The 22,298-nt window shown below is 38.4% G+C and overlaps 1 protein-coding gene across 3 annotated transcripts; it reads left to right on the top strand.

The window, feature by feature from the left end:
• The first annotated feature begins 925 nt into the window (after positions 1–925).
• On the top strand, positions 926–22,232 carry rab11fip4b (RAB11 family interacting protein 4 (class II) b). 3 transcript variants are annotated; one of them, XM_025058607.1, is made up of 16 exons: positions 926–1,144; positions 2,404–2,491; positions 3,150–3,214; positions 12,912–13,162; positions 13,797–13,982; positions 14,171–14,305; positions 14,853–14,888; positions 15,642–15,741; positions 15,959–16,062; positions 16,275–16,415; positions 16,496–16,577; positions 16,834–16,971; positions 17,360–17,518; positions 18,433–18,513; positions 19,621–19,764; positions 20,241–22,232. In XM_025058607.1, the coding sequence occupies exons 1-16, from the start codon at positions 998–1,000 to the stop codon at positions 20,355–20,357; spliced, it is 1,974 nt and encodes a 657-aa protein (XP_024914375.1). In that variant the 5' UTR covers positions 926–997; the 3' UTR covers positions 20,358–22,232. The 3 variants fall into 3 exon arrangements, with proteins under 3 accessions (XP_024914375.1, XP_016890550.1, XP_008315779.1); XM_017035061.2 differs by having other exon boundaries at positions 3,150–3,229; XM_008317557.3 differs by lacking the exon at positions 18,433–18,513 and having other exon boundaries at positions 928–1,144; positions 3,150–3,229.
• Positions 22,233–22,298: the final 66 nt, after the last annotated feature.

The following is a 22,298-nucleotide window of genomic DNA, read 5'->3' as shown; positions in this document are numbered from 1 at the left end:
ATTCTAGGATCAACATTTGGGTTTTTGTCAAGAACTCCTGACCTTAAAGCTGAATCACAGCTTTACAGCTTTTCAATTACAACTTGATTTTAAGCATTTTAGAAAGGTTCAAACCAACCATCTTCCAAATTGTTGCCACTCACGATGGAAGAACATGTACATGAAGGATTTTGTTTGTACTATTTATATATAATATGCCAATAGTACAAGGCTTCCAGGCCACCATCAACAAATACCCTGTGCAAAAAACAAAACAGCAATGACATTTAAGAAGTGAAATAATGAAACACAGGAAAGAAAATAAACGACATATTAAGAAGGATCACCGTTTCGCTTCATCAAATTGAGCTTCCTGGGAGTTGAATACACCCTTTAATACAAATTGTAATGATTTTGCTGATGTTCAGGGTTCCTGGGTTCAAAGCCTACATCACTACCAGGTTAATTGTTTATCCTTAATTGTGATTAAGTGTGACTGACAGTGAGACTGTATGTACAGAACATCTATACCACCTGCTGGCCTTCAGCCAAGTGGTTCAATTACATTATCACTAACCGGACTGGTTAAAAAAAAATTAAAATAAAAACAACCTAAATTTCTTCATCCTCTAATTTGTTCATTTATATCCAGTTCTCCTTGTTGGGATTCACTGGTTTCCACTAGATGTACAGTATATACTGATTTGTCAATAATATTTATTGTTCATTGTTCAGCTCAATGTAGCACCTGTTTGAATACCATTGTCAAAACAGCACGTGATATACTCGTACGCTATGCTGGTACACTTGTTTACTTCCGCCTTCTTTGCCGTGACCAATATTTGCGAGAGCCAACCAAACGCTTTGACCGCGTTAAGGAGTACACGCCCCCTCATTACCGTACACACCCAATTAATCGCGCGAGATAAATAGAGAACTGAGTCGCCGGAACACCTGCATTTCTGTTCAGCGGTCTGAGTTCAAAATATAGACTTGAAACCAAATAATTTTCAGAGAGATGGATGACTGTCAGGCACCTGAGCATCTGTTGACATTTTTTAAGGAGCTGAAGATGGTGTTCGACGTTTGTGACGAAGACGCGGACGGTTTTATACGCACAGAAGACTTTGTGCAACTCGGCTCTGCGTTTGGGACTGGAGAGGAGGTATGTTTTTTTTTAGTTTTAGACCTACACACTACTATTAGTTTACTTAATTATAACTCCTGATAACTTCTGTACCCAGACATATCTATATTATACGTTAGTGGTCGCTTTTAATCGGTGGCCGGTTGTTGCCCCGCTCTTATTTTGAGCCTAATGGTCCTTTTAATGTTAATTCCACAGTGTGTAGCCAGCAATAAAACATTTGCATGATGATTGGACTAATAATGTAACATTTTAATTTCCAACCTTGATATTTAATGGTGCAAATAGTGAAATATATTATATTTAATATCTACGGAAAAAGAAAACCGCAATCACCTGCTAATTGTAGGTTAAAATAAATATTATTAAATTATTATATAAAACTAATTTTTCATTAATACGACTTTTCAAATGAGCCTGTCTATGTGTTTAGTTTAGAAAATCTTTATATATTGGCATAATTATTCAAATATAGTAAAACACTATAAAGCGTGTGACAGCTAGTAACTACCTAAGTAATATAAACTTAAGTAGCATTTAAGTTATAAAAGTCAATATGTCTGCCGATGTTGTCACATATTTACTGTTACTTCTCTTGTACCTCGTACTCTATACAAAACACATGTAGATAATCTGTCATTTCTCTCTCTTGCATCACCAAATTTATATCTGGTTTATCTGTAAATATGCTACCTGACAAGAATCAGTCAATTTGTTGTGTTGCTCATATATAGGAACATTGTGTAGACTTGGATAATTGGCCAACGTGTCTGCATTACACACAGTCCTGGAGTACAGCCAGTTTAATGCAAAACATTCCAGCACGTGTTATTAACTTGCAGTAAATCTTTGTTCTTGTACACTACTTTGGGCCTTGATAACACTATAAACACGATAAACATGAAGGGCTTGTGTGAGGTAATAGAACACTTGACTTGTCCTTGACAGGCAATTATCAAGACTGCCAACAGACTGAACACACAGAACTGTACATGAAGTAGCTGCCACATAAATTAATCAATTAATTTTAAGTGATCTCATTTATACTCTACTGTATCCAGTTTTTGTTCATTATCCTCTTTGTGGTGGGGTAATGACGAATGTCTTCAAATGATTGGTTTTTTATTGTATAACACACAACACTTGGCTGTTGATAGAAGAATGCTAGTTTAGTTAGCTGGTTTCTACATTTTTATCATAAGAAAACTTCAGTTATCACATGTACGCAGTGATATTGACACGAGTGTAATGGTGACGTTATATGTCTGTTTTTACAGGTGAAGATATTGGCCAAGTGTATGGAACCCAACAATAATGGAAGTATCAGCTTCAGAGAGTTTGTTTCTGGTGTTCTTACCATAAAAGGTTAGACCAAGCTGTGAAGATGTGGCCTTTTATTATTTGTGATTTGTTCTACTGTCTTGCTCTTGAACTACTATTATATGTGTCTGTGTACAAATCTATTATGTGGACATGATGGAAATAGGGACAATATTTTCTAAGCCTGGTGGGATTGTTTTTGAAATCCAAATTGCTTTCAAAAAGACAATTTTATATTATGACTGTAAGAACATGAGGTTATGAGAACATGTGTTCAAGGTCGTTCAGTCTTTTAAAGATTATATTATCGACAACAACCAGAAGTGTCGTAAATGTTTTTGTCTTCTACTGTTATAGCAAGAAGGATATGCTGTTCAACTTACATTAAAGAAAGTGAACGCTACAAAAAATGTATTATTTAATCTGAAATATCCATATGAATTGTTTTGATTTATGTATTAGCATCATAGTTTCTTAATCATTTGATAATCCTTGGCTGTACTATCGTGATCACATTGAATTGTCAAATTGTAAGTTGATTTGTATAAAAGTATCTGCTAAATGTAATGTAATGTAATTGTGAGATACCCAGAGACAGGAAACAGGAAACAGAACTCATTATTGGATCAATTTAAAAACACAGTATGTTACACAGCACCTCAAACAGACAGAGCTAAGACATGAATATGTTTTTCTTGTTAAGGTAATTTCTGGGGACCAGGACTGGAGCCCGAGCTGGAGTTCATCTCACAGTCATGTGGAACAGATGTAAGTAGACATGAGGTAAGATAATAATGTCTGACACCTGACAAGTTTGTTGGCACACTTTTCTTTTTTTTTCTTTTGTTCTTTCTACTGGCATCACTTACATGACACACAAGTCTTTGTTTTTAGTAGAAATCCAATTTCCCCTTATAGTTCTACTAGACTATTTGTTAAGGAATAGAAACTTGGTTCATGAGAGTTCTCACAATTATGTGGACATAAGGTGCACGTACCTTACTATTTTGTCCACTTGGTGGTAGTACTGAGCTATATTTGCAGTTTAGCAGTGGAACGAGTTGAATTTATTAATAACTTTATATATATGACTATATATGACCGTCCCGTGGGTTTTTCTTCTTGACATTATGCCACAATGATAAAATCCTTTACTTTGGCTAAGAAAAAAAGTTTAGATATAACTATTACCCACATTTAATTTTTAAAGCCAATATTCTTTTATTTTTTAATGTATGACATGTGAAACGTATTAGCAAAGGCAAACATTTAAAATGTTTTAGTGGAGAGTTCTAATGAGAGTTCTAATACTAGACTACATGGGAAATTGTTAAGTGTTTCACCACCACCCTAGTCAGTCTGTAGTCAGTGTTACATGTCATTGTAGAAATGGAGAAGTGGTTTTAAAATATTCACACACTGAAACACAGTACAGACGCTTTGCCATAATGGTAAAGAGAGAACATTCTGTATGGAAGATAGAGACTTTGGATGAGTAATTATGTGAACTATTCACGGTCATTTTTTTATATGACATTACATGACATTACAATACATTTAACAGACACTTTCATCCATAGTCACTTCCAATTCCAGTCAGTCAATCAACAATCAATTTACAGTAAACATACAAAATTCAAAAAAACATAAATAATAGTTAGTTAGTTAGAGTCATAGTAGGTCATAGACTAAGAAGAATAGTATGTCATAAGGATAGTAGGTCATACAGTAATTATGACTTTTTGTCATAATGAGGTTCCTTTTTTTAAGATTAACTTCTTTAATCCATTTAAGCCCTGTGGAAAGCGTTTTTATTGCTAATGCTGGGATAACTCCTTTCAAAGTTCAGTATTTTCTCCTGTGTGAATACCTTGTATGTTGTTCCAATGTGCATTGTGCATTTGAGTTGAGCTCACACAAAACAGTATCCCCTTTACTGACTGTGCCCTTTTCAATTGAGGAAGTTAAAAACATTTATTCAACTTTAAACGTCCTGCTGGAAGCTCTGTAGTTCCTCTGCTTATGTTACAAAAGCAAACACCATAAGAGAGAAAGACAGGAAAAGTATATGTTATGAAACAGCATTTTTGATTTTTCCAGTTTCAGTTTAGTTACTTAATGTGAAACCAAGGCCTGTTTAGTTGAACACCATGTTGATATCCTGACAGGAATTGATCAAGATGTTCTTCAACAGCTCTGAATCACTCTCCTTTTTAGTTTTGTCTGTTGCTGAGGCATAAAGGAACAACAAACTATTGACTTTTTTTATTGATTTTTTTTCAATTTTTGTACTAAATAAATGACAGTTATATTATTATTACATTTCTATAATGTAAATAGTAAATTTATAGAATTTAAACAGCTCATCCGATGATCTCTTATTGCTTTATAGATTTTCCTTTATATTTATACATACTGTATATATATAATTTACTTTAAGATTCCGTTGATTGATGTCTATGATTGTTGAAACCTCATTTAAACGACAACAGACACACCTAAACATTTTTCCCTGACAATGTTTTTGTTTATGCACCATGCAATTACTAAATGTGACATGTTACAGACAGGATCAGACTCGTGTTTCTCTTTGTACGTTGCATTCCTGTTCCTTCACAATATATTATGATTTGCTCCGGAAATGACTGGATAGTAACTTATAAAAAAGAACTTATAAAAAACTAAAATATACCTACTTTACATGCCACACTACCCACATTTTTGTTACATTTTTGTCTCTGAACGTGACTGTTGTCTGGTTTGAATATCTATGTCAGAGTACTTTGTGTTTTTACAAATGAAGGTGTAGTCTTACCATGTTAGTGCTAACTAGTGCCTTTACAATTGTCCCTTAAAGGCACAGCTAACCCACTGACCTGTTTTCACTCACCTGCACAAAGATATTCTACAGAAAGTGGTTACTAGTTGAAGGGTTCATTTGTGCTCAGCTTCTTGTTATTCACAGTCTCTTGTTTCTTATCAAGCCTGGTCAACATAGAAAAACAAATGAAGTAATTCTTTAAATTTGAGCTTTTACCTTTTTTTTTTAATTGACCCTTTTTCAGCCTGAGGTAAAGCTTTAAAAAATAAACAAAAAGATTTATTTAAATTTTAAATTTTTTATGCTGCCTTGCAATGTCCATTTTTAATGATCCCCACTCTCAAATTGTTTTCAGTGGTCACTCTGTCCCCTGCGTCCTCTGCTGTTACAAATCTCCTTGGAGATCTATATCTTTTTCTCATGCCTGGCAGCTCTGTCTTCTACAGACTTTGTCTAATGTACACTTTTTCTCGTCAGCAAAACCGTCTAAACCTGGCCTGTCAAAATCTCCAAGCTGCCCTGATCTGCCCATCCTGGTCATTCCCAGACAAAATCACAACATCTTCATTTTTGCCACCTCAGACTTCTGACTATTAGACAGCTATGGTGCTATGACAGCTATGATTATAATCGATTCATCACCCCTTCTTCAACTCTTTTCCTGCCTCCTGTACTGACCTCTGAATAGTTGACCCTAAGTAACTGAACTCTTCCAGTTTTACTTTTTCTTTATCTTTTCACGAGCCTAGTTTACTAACACATATTCTGTCTTGTGAAACAGAATAGTCCATGGAGCCCTGTGTCTGACCTCATCTGTTGACCTGTCCATACCAACAGCAAACAAACTGGGTGGGTCAAACATAGTGGATCCCCGATGAAACCCCAGGGCCAAAGTAAAATAGTAGGTCACCAACATTGAATGAAACAAAACCACAAAGACAAAAAGGCCTCAACTTCAGTTTCAAGTTTTAACGAGTTGACTGTTACTTTTACTAAAAACACACACAAATACTTAAACTTATGTTTCTTTTTCTAGTAAAAGACAAAAAGTAAGTAATAGTGATTGTGTCTTAAATGGACAGTTGAGAAACCTGGTGTGTTTTGACATTCCCACTCTTCCCCTGAGTCTATTTCAGGTCTCACAATCGTACAAAATCTGCAACATTACTTAAGAGGAAGTTGCTTTGCGTTGCAAACACCTTCCTATCTCTAACCCCCCACCACAGACGGGCCTGCTATGCAAATATAGCCTGAGTAGGCGGCAGCTGAGAGCAGAGTGCAGCAATGTTAGTCTTCTTAAAAGCCCCGCCCACAGAGGCTAGTTGCTAGGAAACTGCAGACAAGGCAGTGAGAAGGGGGAGGCGGTGCCATGAATTCAACAACTGTTGCCCGATCAGAGCCCTCAGTGTGTGAATGCAAGTCAGCCGGCCAACCGAGCAGTGTGTGTCAGTGTGTGGCTGTGAGGTGCAGAGTTTGTCCTTGTGTGTGTGTGTTGTATATGTGTACGAGGACACAAGCCCGTTGTTCGGTGCAGCCTTTTGCTCAGAGTGCTTAGCTCGTCTTTGGACTACAGTAGACCAGCCATCAGGACTGACCCTTTGGACTACAGTGACGCTTCCTCCTCTGCTGCCTCTGAAGGGGAACCTGTGTGTGTGCATCCGTGTGTGAGTTACGTGAGAGGGGGGGCTACAGATTTGGGATCCGTTGAGAGTGGCAAGACAAGGGGGGCTGCTGACCATGGAGTCTCCTCACTAGTAAGTACCCAGACTGCACCAAGCCTTTGTACAGGGTGGTGGATGGTTGGTTGGAGTATACAGCACACAGCTTCTGTGTTTTGGAGGCTGCTGGCTATTTGTATTCGAGGTCTTTAGATAGAATCTAAAGTCCATTGTCCACCATGTGTCACCTATGTGTACGTGTGGGTGGATCAAGTTGACACTGCCTTGAGGACTGCATGTCTTCTTCAGCTGTTCCAGGATGTGGGAGCCTTAGTTCTGTCATCTCTATTCAAGATTTGACATTTTTAAATGTAAAATATTTTCAAAAATCATTAATGGGTTCAAGTTTTTTATGTCACTCAAGTTTGCATTTTATTGATTAGTCGTGAAACCAGAGACCGTCCATTTGGAGTCTGTCTTGAATCGACGTTGATGAACTTCTCTTCGCCTCTCTAGGCTCTGTTTTCACAACCTGTCAGTTGTGATGAGTCATGTTTTCAACATAAATACAGCTTGCTGATATTACAAACAAGGCTTCTACTTTGACTACCATAGTGTTTTTATTGAAAGAAAAACTTCAATCGTGAGGTGAGTTTTAATGGAAGTTATCAGGGTTTAAAATATTTAGAGTTTTGTTTTCGTTCATATCAAATTTAGATTTCTTATTCTCTACTAAATTCGTTGTTGTGGCCTAAAGGAAGTTTGCTGGTTGTATGTTATTTGTACATTTTTGCAGTTAGCTCGTATGTGAGTAACTCGTATGTGAGTATCATGGACATGGCACATCTTGTTAACCTGGACTGGAATAACTAGATTAAAGTGCAGTGCAGAGCCGTGCTGGATGAATAAGGGATAATCGCTGCAAAAACAGTCACTCCTTAAAACGACACGGAATAGAAGGGGAAAAAAGTTTGTCGTTTCTGAGTCACTGAGTCATTGTAGTTCAGTTTCGAAGTACAAATCTAAAGCCTTAAGACGCTTTGTTTAACAAGAACAAAGATTCACATGCAACTGCTAACAAAAGGCAGCATCTGGGCCACCTGATGAGAGTCTGGCACCAACTCCCCTCACCTCTCCCAACCCTCCCCCCATTTGAATGACAGCACCAAGTGGTTTTAGTTCCTTTCTAGGACTAGAATTGTCCTGGGGAGTGGAGTGTGTGAGCACAGGACCAGGTTTGTCCTTAGAACCAGACCACTCAGATCACTCAGATCACTCAGTAGTTGCTGTTCTGAGGTAAGAGACCTCTACTGGACCCCTCACCTCTTCTACTAGGGAGCCAACTGGAGCAACTCACAATAAGCCAGTTAGCGACAGCTAGCGAATGGTTTGTGACTTAGCGTCTGTAGAAGAACAGTACTGTAACAGTAGTACACCAGTTTAAGGCAGGCAGTACACAATCCCTGTCCACAGGTCTGCTCAGAGTGTGTGCTTCTTATTGTTAAACTGTCACAGCCCACCAGTGTTCCTGTTTCAGTCATTTAAAAATAAAGCAGCTCCGTATACAGGCCGCAGAATAATATCAGTTAAAGTTATGTTTGAAAGTAAGCTTTGTTTTTTAGACATTTTTTCCTTTTGTTTTTCATGATATTCTCATTATATTGTTTGATGTTTAAAACATTTACCAGATAAAGTAAATATGCACCATAATATTTCAACATTGTTACATTGTTCAAAAATCAAACACCCAGAGTTCATTGGTCCCACACTCATGTTGAGTGTGACACGAAAGGAGAGAAATAGCAGCTAAAAACAGAATAAAGTTTTCAGTAAACGCTCCTGGTACGCTCATTAAAGCCAACGTGTAGTTGTCAGAAACTTCTTTCTTGTGTTTTTTTTTTTTTTTTTTTTTGACATTGCTTCCTCAGAAAAATAGAAAATCATGAAAACATCACCTTTGTTGTCTGTTTGTGTGCCGTGTCAGACTGTTTTATGTGACATACAGCAGGTATATTTCAAGGGAAGCTCTTACTGTAGTGTTCATGTCACTGTGTAATAGTTGAATAAAAATGTATTGACAGTTTAAAGGGCAGTGATCCAGCCTTATCTTCTGGCTGCTGATCTGGCGTCTGCCTGATAACACAATATTCTAAACAGGGCTTTCCAAAGGACAGTAGATGTTGGAGGCAGCAGGTTAGGAGTGGGCAGCACAGGAGAAACGAGATCTCTCTGTTCTCTCTGCTGTAATGGAGTCAGTTCAGCTGTTACATATTTAACCAGCTTCAGGTGAACAAGGATTTAATAGTTGTGGTTAAACCTAGAGGTTGAGAAATTCCTTTTCATAACCTCAACATGACCTCTCATTATTTATGTCCAGGTCAGGTCTTGTCCACAAAGGCTGCCATGTTGGATCAGTGCTGTTTAACATTAGCCAACAGTTAACAAACAGTTTTCTATGGAAATAATACCATGGCACATACTGACGTGTCCTACATCAGGGATGCCCAAAATATGGCTCAATGGCAAATTGTGGCCCATGATGAAGTTTTATATGGCCCATGGTATGAACCACAACTTTGGACATGGATTAAACTCTTTCATTTTTAGTGTGTGTTTTAACAGCGTGGAAATATTTAAGGTGGATTCATGACTCAACAGGGTTAATACAAAACACACAGCACTGTAGGTGTTTGCTACATACGAGCACCTTTAGAACATGCTGCCTTGACCTATTTCAGTTTTTGTAATTACACGGGCAGTTTATTCATTAACTCAATTGACACCATCAAAGGCAAAAAGACATTATATTATTTATCCTCAGTTGTAATCATTGGGTGTTATCGAAAAAGGGCACAAAGTTCGTTCACTCCCTTACGCTCTCATGCTCTTGGTTTAACTGTAATGACGTTTTAACAGTCCAGCTCGTAACACTGTGCTCTCAATGTTCTGCGAATGGTAATCATTTCATGATGTTATTTTGACATCAGTTTGTGAGTGGCCTCACAGCATGTCTCCATGATCGTGCTGTGTGTCTGGGATTATTGACAACGCCTCCAAACAGAGTGTCAGTTGTTGGCCCGGTCCCTCCCCATATTGTCCTTCGTCCAGTAGCACATTCTTGGTAATCCAAGCAGATATGTGATTCCTTTGAGACTCAGCTGAAAACAAATAGGTGTGTGTTAGATATGGGCAGAAAGAAGAAGTTGCAAGAAAAACAAAAACAGAAATGCCTCTGCAGTCAGTCACCTGTTGACTTCACCGTACAGAGCTGCTAAAACACACTGCTTTTTCAGCTCACCTGTACTATATCTACTGTATCAGCCCATACAGTAGGGGTCAGTGCTGCTGATGTCACTTTATGTGTCGTCCCACTGCACCATCTTTGTTGTGGAGCCAGAGGCACTTTGTACCACATCTGCCTTTGCCTAATGGTTTAGCAGCATGGTTACCGACGGGTTGTGCAACAAATCTCGAGAAACGTCTTTTAATTCGTTTAATCTTGTCTTACTTAAATGTCATCCCTCAAGATGACACTCCTTAACAGGACATAATTGTTTTTATGTTTGATTAAAATGTAATGCTGCAAAAGATTAAAGGTTGGTTAACAAATTGATGGAAACCACTGGAAACAAAAACCAGTTTAACGCCATGTTAGAAAAACTGTAGTTGATGAAAAAACATGATTATTATTGTTGGCGTCACATTCTTTTTATTTTTAGTTAAAAAAATATCAATAGGGCACTGAAATAAATGGCCATGGATGAACTTTTCCAAGTGCAAATGTGGGTTCTTCTACAGTTACACTTGTAAATCTATCTGACCAACAAGGCAGTGACCAACCAGAAAATAAAACGGTAAGACCAATGATCTGTCCACTCAATCATGGCCACGCACTCTGTCTGTGAGGAACTCTTACTGTTTGGTTACTTTAGACAGAGAATTCAGAGGAAGTTGATCTACAGTAGGTAAGAGGATGTAACGTACAGCTTTATTCTCATTTTACAGAGTTTTTAGCCGTGCTGGTTTGTTCCTTTTTTTTAACTTGACAGTGGTGTACTTGTGTACAACAAAAGTTAGTAGTCATTTACATCAGGCAGAGTCTTACAGTAACATAAATGTAGCAGGTTGTTGGAGTCTGAGTAGCTCAGTTGGAAAAGGGACAGATCATTATGTGATGACCACTTTGGTAACCCCAAATAAAGTGTTCCTGTTTCTTTTGGGGTTTTTTTATTTTGCTTCTCACTTTTTTCTCCCAGGTTTTTTATCTTTCGATCACTCCAGCTCCTGTGTTTCTGCTCCTCCTTCTTACATGTCACCAGTGTCTCACCGGCCTTCCTGAGCCTGAGTCTACTGTACCAATTTGTCTTTGTGTCTCCACAGCTGTTGTTTGTCCAGGGTTCTTCGTATTTTCCTGTATTTTTGGGTTATTTATTTATTTATTTATTTATTGTGGTTTTTTTTTTTTGGACTGGCTCACAGTGAAGTCAATAACTTGAACTCGTCTCTAATCCGTTCAGACTTCTGGAAGATTCTGTGGGTGTTAATCAATTTAAAAAAAACTATAGGTGTACTTGGATCAATATTAAAAACATTCACAAATACATCATACACACAGAGGTTAAATCAACTTTCCCTCTGCTCTGGTTTCATTGGGACAGAAACAAGACAGAGACAGAGATTAATGGCTGCATCTTTGCTGTAACTAGGTCAGAACTTACTACAAACTTTCTTTAAGATCGATGTTTCTTAACGTGTATTTTAGTGAACTAGGTTATCTACAAAGATAGAAGTACACAAGGCTGCTCTGCAGAGAACTGAAACGAGTACAAATTCAGACTTTAGCTGCAGTGATTCACATTATAACAATCAAAAATGTGTTCTTTTTATTAGGGATGGCTCGATCCAATACTTTGGATCAGTATTTACCCAAAATTGGTAAAAATCTCAGGGTAGAAAAAAATAACTATAGCCTGTCCGATCCGATACGTAAGTCAGTATATAATATAAAAATCAAGTATAAAATAAATCAGTAATCAGTATAAAATCAAACCTTTTATTAGTGTTTTTTTTTCAGTGGTGCAAATAAGAACTGACCACATCATGTATATGTAAACTTCATCTGCATTTCACATGTTTAAGCATCCAAAAATAAGTTACCCAGTGATGCCGGGTATAACAAAGGCAGTGACCTTTGACCGATCACCTCTTCACCTCTTCACCTCTTCACATCCCCCTTCAGGAAAAGAAACGAAGAAAGACTTTAGTCCATTCCCACAATGAAAGATAAATTACTCAAGGCAAATCAGTTTATCATAAATTCAGAACCTTTATTCCCCTGAGTTCAAACCTACATTTTTTTAATTGCTAAACTTGTATTTTTGAATAAATACAACCGGTGTTTGATAAAGATTAGATGAAGTTTATAAAGGTTATAAACAAAGGCACCAATAATTTAATAACTTTGTTGACTACAGCTGATTTGTAAAAAGTTATGAAGGTCATACAGACGTAGCATAAATGTAAATTGCACATCATTTGTATGGTGTATTAAAAAAGCATGCAAAAAATGTTAGGTATCAGAGTTCAATGATGTTAAATCAGTATCAATATCATCAATATAAATAATGTTTTTTTTTAAATATTTGCTCATTTTTTGTTGCTTGATCTAAGAACTCAGAAACATGGTCTGTGGAAACGTGCGCTGTGTGATGTGAGTCCACATCTTAGTTTGTCAATCAATGGTCAAACCGGTGATTGGATTTGGTCAAAAGAACAGGAGAGGGAGCTCACACCCACAAGCTGAAGCTAACGTGGCTAACTTACACATCTGTAAAAATACATGCAGTTTGTGGAGCACAAATAGAAAACTTTGCTGTTATTTTAATATAAGATCTGGTGACCCTCGTGACTGGGCTCTGAACCTCTGACTGATAATCCTTGTATTGTTTTAAACCTACTAAAGCTGTTGTTTTTGTATACAAATCAGGGTAATGAGAACCAGCAGGATTGCCTGGTCGTCATGTGCACTCGAGCCTATCCTGACCTTATCCCCGAGTGCCAGCTGTTCCCAGAAGAAGTGGAGGGGCCAGAGGTTGACGTGGCAGACGAAGGCAGGGAGAGGGAATCGGACAGAGATAGTGCGGTGGGCAGCACCCAGGGATCAGACTCTTCAGATACCCTGATCAGACCAGCAGACAAGGAGGACACACTGGGGGATCTTTTTTTCTCAGGGGAGAAGTAAATACCTGTTTTTGTTGACGTCTATTTTCTGGTCTTTCTCGTTGTCTGTTGTTGTTTCTCCACTACATTTGAGGTAGTGCTTTCAGTTCCACAGATTCATTAATTATGAAGGATGCTCCTGCTGATACAACTGTCTACCATCAGATTTTGGCCTATGCACCATTACTTAATAGCAGCTTTAATGGCCGTCTGAGCACAGAACATTCCACTGCCTTCAGCTGATTGGTTCTTTGCTACTGCATATGAGAAAAACAAACAAAAAACTACCGCCACGGTGGATTCTTCTTTTGTACAAGATCATAATACTTAAACATTTTCTAGGATTGCCTTAAAAACCCTTTTAGCATCTTATAAAGACATTTTTCAAGTTTCCTTTAACTCAGGGGTCTCAAACTCCACTGTCCTTTCATCTGAGGGCCACATGAGGGTTGGATTTTTGTTACAACATCCCCAGATATTTTAGCTGGTCATTGTTTTCTTCTCATTCTTAAACCAACTAAATAATTTAAAAACCAATCAAAAATTAATGCTGGGGCCTTCATGGGCCGGGAGTTTGAGTCCTCTGGTTTTTTAAAACGTTTCTAAATCTAACATTTTTACATTTACATCATTCTCTTTTGTTTTCTGTCAGGTGTGGACAGACAAACGTCTCAGTAATCTCCGACCTGTCAACACGTTCCTCGGCGTCTTTGAATGAGGAGCAGTTTGAGGACTATGGAGAGGGGGAGGAGCCAGACTATACTCTCAGCAGCCCCTGTTTAGATGATGAGACTCAAACTCACGTCTACTCTGATCTAGGTTCATCTGTTCCCTCAAGGTGAGAAAAACATTAGGAAAAAGAGCCGGTTATGTTCAGATGCCGCTAAGGTTTATGAGTTTTAAAATATGGGTCCCCAGAAAAAAATGTACTGAAATTGAGCTGCAGCCTGTAAAATCAGTTTTAGAAATAAATGAATGTAGAATGTATCACATTGTGTGTGTGTGTGTGTGTGTTTGTGTTTACAGTGCAGGCCAAACTCCCCGTAGAGTCCGCCAACATTGTAGCGGTGAGGCGATGGATGTCTTCTGCTCTCAGTGCAGTAAAAAGGTCAACCTACTGCAGGACCTGGAAGCTCGCCTCAAAACTGTAAAGGCTAACAGGTTAGACATGATCATAAACACACACAGACTCAAATATAACACAGTCACACAGCACTGAGCATGTAATGTAATATTAAGTGTCAGTTTCTTTTTTTTTACTTGGAGACGCTCCCATAGGTTAAAATGTAATGCAGCAGCTTTAGCTTCAGTGTCCTAGTCCACAGAAGCCTGTGATTAAAGAGAAGGTTAGAAACAGGTGACATATTTCACTGAACACTTTCTGATAATTATCTTGACACAGAGTTATGTCTTCACATCAGAAGAAACTTCCCTGTTATTCAATATGTTCTTTGTAGGCCGCATATTAATAACCACAAGGTGTCCTCTTACAGATACTGTAATTGGACATCGTCCAATGGAAATGTAGTCAAAATGAGGGTTAATCGCATGGATTAGAGGGTGTCAGGGTCTAACACTGAAGGAAAAAGACCCAAACTGCCCCATAAGTGTTATGATTTGCTCTAACTGCCATCGACCATCGGGAAATTGACACCGTCATTTTACAGGCAAACTAAAAATGTTTCTCATTTGTCATCTGCCTTTTCAGCCCCAGCAGAAAAATCTCCAGCACCGCCTTTGGAAGGTAGAGTGTGTGTGCATGTGTATGCGTGTGCTTGCGTGCGTGCATTTCACATTTTTCCCCACACTGCATTTTTTTGAGAATTCATAGAAATCTTTGTTTGTGCCAGTGTGTAATTCAGTCGTGTTGGTAACTCAGGTTTCCTCCTACTGTGCGTCCTCGACAGATATGTCACACACACACACACATATACACAGAAAAACCACCCTCACTCTTGTGTGTGTGTCTGACTCCTGTTACAGCGTGCACACACACCATGAGACACAGAGAGAGTGAGTCAGCAGAACCATCCTTGTATATTCTGTGCCTGACATCTACTGTATGTACCTCCACATCCGTACCATCTTAGAGCCACACATTCATCTGTGAACATATCACATTGGGAATAAGTGTATGAGAAACAGAGAGAGAGAGAGAAATAGAAGAGGAGTGATGAACGTCAACGCTGCTCCTTATTATAATGGGGAACATGTTTAAGATAGAGAGACGGGTCGATACAGTGAGAGAGAAGGTTTGCAGTTTGTACAGTAAGTACTACGTTTATGTTGTCTTTACTGAAAGAGAAGAATTAAAAACTATCTTTTTTTTATTGTGGTAAAAACCATTTATTTTTTAGTGTCCTTCTTCAGTATGTCACAGTAACATGAATACAGTTGTCTTTCTTTTTTTCTGTATCTCTCCTACTGGTCACTTTTATGAAAAAGCTTCATTTGATTCTTCTTTGTTTGTTTTTTGTGGTATTTTTTCCCTGGACAGACAACTGCTGAACAACAGCAACCTGAGCAGCAGTAATGGAAGTACAGAGGACCTTTTCCGAGACAGTATTGAATCCTGTGACATCAACATCAACGAGAAAGTATATACAACATACATGTTGTTTTTGTTCTTCTTTTGACTTTGTGTCTATTTTTATTGAAGAAATATAATAAGACCTGAACCGTTGATCTTCCAAATTCACATTGAAAGACAACAATGGGCTTCTTTAACTATAGATTTACAACCATAAACACCAATTTGTGCATTTTGTTTACAGTGATAAGCAGGGCTTTGACTCCAGGCTTTCTTTGTCTTAGGTGAGTTTTCTGGAGAAGAAGGTAGCAGAGCTGGAGAGCGAGATTGTGAAAAATGTTGAAGTCAAGTCCAGGTTGAAGCAGGACAACATGCAGCTTGTACACAGGTAGACAAAGACAAAGACTGTGTTAATACGTACCTGTTAGACTGGGATCCTTATGTCATTAACACACGTCTTCTTTCTAATTCATCGAAAGGAAAGACAATGACAGTATCATCAGTGCAGCATATATAAGTAGCAGTTTAGTTCTGCTCTTGAAAGGGTTAAAGATGCGGTTTAAAAAATTAAATAAAATAAAAATGTGTTCATCTTTTCAGGGTTCACGAGCTGGAGGAGCAACTGAAAGACCAGGAAACTCGAGCAGAGCAAAATCTGCACGAGGAGTTGAGACGTCACCGAGATGCCTACAGCAAGATGGAACGAGACATGAACACACAGACGGAGCTGCTCAACACCAGGTGAGGCGCTCACCGCGTACAAATGTATTTATAATCAGTAAACTCACCCTTTAACATGAAAATCGTGTCCTGTATTTCAGAGTGAAGCAGCTGGAGGAGGAGAACAGTGAGATGTCTCTGGACATGTGTCGGCTAAAGTCACAGACAGACAAACTGGACAAAGTAAGCCCTATTTTTTCCCTTGTTTTCAGTAGTGGTTTTCCATGGCATTATTGTCTTTTGAGTTGAACACATTCATAGTATTTCTCATCAGGATTTAACAGGTTCTCTGTGCAGGCATATTTACAAAGCATACTTACCAAACATTACTGGCTTTATTTTCAGATATTGTCATTTTTCTCTCTTTATTGTTATTATTCAATGTATCTAGAGCTGATAAAAATTTTAAAGATTGTACACGTTGTTCATACGTCTACAGGAGAAGCAAAGAATGACAGACAAGCTGGAGGACACCAGTCTGCGCCTCAGGGACGAGATGGATCTTTACAGGAAAATGATGGAGAAACTGAAAGAGAACAGACTTCAGTTCCAGAAGGAGAAGGAGGCCATGCAGGAGGTGGGAGGCCTTGTGTTCTGCTGCCCTAACTGCTCTGCCCAGTCCGTTGATTATTTGGTGCCAGTCACAGTCTTGTTAAAGTCAAATCATCTGAGGAGACAGAAGACCAGCTCACGACTGCCAAAAGACAAAAATGTGCATTAAACAAACAATATCAGATTTCCTACCATAAATACGGTTTCATGGCAGTAAGTGATTCTCACCTACTCTGCCCTGTCTGCTTTAAATGTGGCACCCATGAGTATATCTCCTCATGTTGTTTTTATCATGTTTATTCGGCTCACCTTGAAGGCAGCTCCATGTCAATATTGTCTCTCATAAAACCAGTCCTTGTCCAAACAAGAACCAGACCTCTGGCTCAGTCAGTTTACTGCAGTTTACTGTCCAGGTGATAGAAGACTTGCGACGAGAACTGGAGCACCTTCAGATGTTAAAGCTGGAAGGAGAAAGACCTGGTCGCAGCCGCACGTCCTCCACCAGCATGGCAGACTTTAACAGCAGGAGCAGAGAGATGGAGCTGGAACATGAGGTCAAAAGGCTGAAGCAGGTACAAGTGAACTTTATACAGAACTCTTCATTTCATGATCCTGCGGCTTGTATAACTTTCTGCCCGTTCCCACTCTTTTGTGTATGATGAGGTTTGAAACGTACGTTTTACAGATATTTTTAATGCTGATTTGTTTGAAGTATTTTTGGGTATGGACATTTACTTGCTGACACATTCATTGCTTATTCCTTGGTGTAGGTTTGTATATACAGCTGCATATCTGCTGTTTATTTTTCACCTTCATATCTGTTCAAAGTAATATTGTCATTTACCTGATTTACCAGGTGCTAATATTAGGGTTGGTCTCTTGGGAATACCAACAACAGATAGGATGGTATTTATTTATTTATTTATTTTGGTAACACATTTCCCTAAAGGTCTTGGTGGAGTGACTCTGCAGGAGGTTCAGATATCCTGTTACAGTCTCAACAAATAGAACAGTTCAGGGGAAAAGTAAACATGATAGTTAAAGGAGTAGAAAAACTTGTTTTTAATTGTCCTCCCTAATAAGGCAAGTACAAGTGCACCTCTTCACATTGACGTACCGTGGACGGCTGTTACGTCTGCACAGAGGACAAAATAAAGACCAAAACTCAGCAGGCCTGGAGGAACTTTTTTCAGACATCAGTGTTTGAAGTGAAGTTGGCAAATTGAATAAGTGTGAGATTTAGTCCCAGGCCACACTGATAAGCCTACCTCATCAAAAAGGTGCAGGCAGATGAATATGTTTTTTCTTTCTTTTGGAATTGTTTTTATTTTTAGGAAAACTCAGAAACATCTAGGGTAATTGTCAGTGCTAAGACGAACCAGAAGGCTCCGTGTTAGCGACAGATTTAATTAACTTTTTTATTAAAAGGATAAATCCTTCCCCTCTTTTGCCTGTGGCGTATAAACGTCTGTGTGTGTCTGTCCAGCGATTTATGTCCCAGGACTTTCAGGCCTCTGAATTCCAGCAGCCAGTGTTGTTTGGGGCCTGGCTCCACTCTGATCAGATGGTAAAGATCCTTCTTTGATCTTCATTAACCTCTCACATCAACAAGGTTCATTACATTTCTCTGTACTGAACTGGCACAGTGTTGCCGTCTCTTTAACCAAAGCATTCATGGTAACTACCCAAACACAACTTAATAACAGAGCTTATGTAACACATAACAAAGCAGAGGAGCTGGGTTTGTCACACCATCTCCCAGCACTCCCTCTGTGACCTACTGCTGCAGTGCAATCTACTTACTGGTCCTGTTGTATGTAGTATATTGATATAACTAGTTTTCTTTACTAATGTTTGATGTTGTCCAAAATATGTTTATTTCTGCTGGACTGATGCTGGAGGAGGTTCCATATGCAATGTTTTGTTGTAGACACAGTGGAATATTTATAATATACAGTACAGCCCTGATGTCAAAACAGTATTTACTATTTGAAGTATTCTCTTTTGTTATATATATACTTTCCATACAATGTTTAAAAAAAAAAACTTTTCCAACAACTGTACTCCCGCCTCAGTCCTAAAGGTCAGCTAACAGCCATTTTCATGTCAAAGTAAGGAGTTACACCACGGGCTGTAAGGGTCTCTGACTCTCACTAGTCAAAGTGTTTTTGGCAAATACCAAAGGCTGACCTGGACTGGATGTTCTCTTGGAATGGATCCAGGCCTTCGGTTCCCTCACATTTAAAAAAAAAACAAATAACCACCTTGACCTGCTGAAGGTAGATTTTCTTAGGATTAAATCATGTTTCACATAAAACATTGACCAAAACCCAGTTACCTGATCACTGCTCATGGTTTTCCCATCAAAATTGTGTAATACAGTATTTCTAGAATTAATGTCTGAATGTGAACCAGTGTTTACGACACGTTTTGACACGCGGAAATAACTTTTCCTTTCATTCTCCCTCATTCACAACTGGAGAAGTCAAACCTCAAGTATAAACACACATTGTTGCTTCATGCTAAAAGCTAAGCTTTGTTTTCTACACGTTCTTGTGCTGAAAATAATTTGGGTTTTGGGTTGTTTTTTTTCTTTCTCCTCAACCTTGACCATGCTGTTTGGTATTTATGTTCTTCTCTGTCTCCTCCCTGCCATTCTGACTTTGTGCCACAGGAGAACCAAAGGCTAAGGGAGCAGAATGATGAGCTCAACGGTCAGATCCTCAGTCTGAGTCTATATGAAGCTAAGAACCTGTTTGCCACACAGACCAAGGCCCAGTCTTTGGCTGCAGAAATAGAAAATGCCTCCAGAGACCAGGTCATTTCCTTTTCCTTATAGAGCGGTTTTAATAAAGATGAGAATTTAGTGGTTCACTTTGTCCAGAACCATTACGCTGCAGTACAACAGTCTTTTATTTTATTATTGTACATTCATAGGTTTTACATTGTATACTGTATACAAGTAATCCAAGTGGCCATGCGCACGATTGCAATGTCTGAATTACAAACCCAGCCAAAGGATGAAAAAAGTGCAACTTATAGTCTGGAAAATACAGTATACAAATGAACACATTATTGACAAGGCCAATATAAGTCAGTTTTTATGTTAACTATAGTTGTAATTCATTCATTTAACATTAATTATAGGGATTAGCAGGGATTTGTATATGTGTTGCATACACCTCACAAAACAAGCTGTACTTGACAAATATTATTATACTGTGTGTGTATATATGTGTGTTTCTGCGTCTGTATATGTATATATATTTATATATGTATAATATTTCCCTTCAGATAATGGAAGCCCTGAAGGAACAGGAGGACATCAACCTGCGTCTACGGCAGTATATGGACAAAATCATCTTGTCCATCTTGGACAACAACCCCTCCCTCCTCGAGATAAAATATTAGCATTATTAGCATTGAATCAACGTTTACTCTGGAGAATCCGTGCAGTTGCTTAATCAAAGGCTGTGTCTTTGACCAGGAGTTGGAAATGTAAGGCAGGGAAAGGCACCGGGCGGGTCAAAGACCTGTACTGGTATGTAGATACAGTATCCTTTGCCCCCTGCTGTTTGTGGCAGGAAAACTACTTGCATACAACAATGTAGGAGGACTACGGTGTGGTGCGAAATGTATCAGGCTTCTTCGGGAACTATGTTTACTGTTACAACCTTGATTTTGTGGGACAGAACTGGAAAATCCTGCGTCAAATGCTCTGTGAGAATCAGTAAGAGTCGTCACTGTATGTCTTACACTGGAAATAATGTAACCTGGGGAAAAATAACCCAGCTGTAAATCCTAACATCTACTGCTGAAACAGCGAATTTCAGCCAGACCATTTGGTACAGTGAAAAAAGTCAACAGCCCAGGTAAGTCAGACATCAGTATGAGTTGGCTCTCATCTGCTGTCCTTCAGCCAGCTGTTCACCTGCAGTACATACATTTACTTGAATGAGCAGAAAAGTGAGGATTGAGGCAGAAGTGGTTTGAATAAAATATGTCAGATTTACTTGTTATGGGTTGAAGACACTGTGTGTAAGTAAATATGGAGTGTAATGGGAGGTGATAAAAGACAGAGGCTGTTAAAGGATGATTTTAGGTGAAGAATTGTGGTTTTACCTAACTTGATAATGTGTCTTCCAGGAACTTCAACACACAAACTGCACTTGTAAAATTCTTTTCACCATGACGTAAGCAATAGATGATTTAATAATGTCTGCTGCTTATTGGCAAAGTCTAAGTCGAAAAGGATTCCATGCTGCTGTTATGGGTCTAATGATGTTGCACTGAAATGTGGTGAAGTGACTGCAGTGTGTGTACGATGGTTCTGCTGTAAAGTCAGCAGGTGCTACTGCTAGAGTTGAAAATAATGATCCCCTAAAATGGACTGTTTTTGATGCAGAAGACTAATTGAACAATCTCACAGGTTGTATATTGTAGTGAATACAGCACATGACCTCATGGAACTCTAATACTATAACAGTACAACTCGATGTACCACTTTTTGTGTGGTCAGTAGGATTTTTGAATTCGAGTATAACTTGATAACACATGGTTTAACAAATGTGGTCAGTATGCTGTGTTGACCCAAGGAGGTCTTAATGTGGGAAATTGGTCACGGTCTGCTGAGTGAATATTCAAATTGATCAAGCTGAGATTTTCTTCCTTGCACAGAAACCATTGTCTCAGTTTGCCTTCTTAATGACAGTGATAATGTAGAGCTAATGGAGGAACACTCACTGTTAATGTCTGGCATAATTGTAAATGCTGTAATTATATAGTGATCATTTGTATTCCTGTGTCACTCAACGGTTCTTTTTCTTTGATGTGATAAGATTTTATACAGATTTATCAAAAAATAAATAAATACACGTCTTATTGGAAGGGCAGTGTAGCACAAAGACTCTGTAGGCTAAACAATTTTGGGAATATTTTTATTATTATTATTTTTTTTTTATAAATGAGCTGCACGGGAGGTTCTACATTGTTATTGTTAGTCACAAAAAGTCCATGAATTTTCAATTTGCTTAAATTGTCTTTTTTTTAATGATTGTAAGTTGTCTTCCCACAGCTTCACTGAATGGTTCGGCAAAATTGACTTATGTTCTGCCTTCACAACTAATGACTTGTCTTCTATTTTGTCTGAGAATAATTTTCATTTGGTGACTGCTTGTGCCAACGGAGAAACAACGTAATTGATACTGAGTGAACTAGTACTTACCCTTTCGAATGTAATGACTTAAAATGGCAATAAAAAGATTTTGACAGTTCATGTGTCCCATGGAATTTCTGACTATGTTGTCCTGAACTTCTAGTAGAGGAAATAAAAATCAGCAGATTTTATTGTCA

This window comes from Cynoglossus semilaevis, chromosome 9, assembly GCF_000523025.1.
Source record: "Cynoglossus semilaevis isolate Cse_v1.0 chromosome 9, Cse_v1.0, whole genome shotgun sequence".
Lineage (NCBI taxonomy): Eukaryota > Metazoa > Chordata > Actinopteri > Pleuronectiformes > Cynoglossidae > Cynoglossus > Cynoglossus semilaevis.
The sequence above is the reverse complement of the archived record's forward strand: the minus strand, read 5'-3'. Positions and strand labels throughout refer to the sequence as shown.

Bases quoted from the DNA above. Each gene is read 5' to 3' on its own strand.
- rab11fip4b (XM_017035061.2), top strand. From the start codon at position 998: ATGGATGACTGTCAGGCACCTGAGCATCTGTTGACATTTTTTAAGGAG. The intron at 17,519-18,432 runs GTACAAGTGAAC...GTGTCTGTCCAG, and splicing joins AGGTCAAAAGGCTGAAGCAG to CGATTTATGTCCCAGGACTT. The intron at 18,514-19,620 runs GTAAAGATCCTT...TTTGTGCCACAG, and splicing joins GGCTCCACTCTGATCAGATG to GAGAACCAAAGGCTAAGGGA.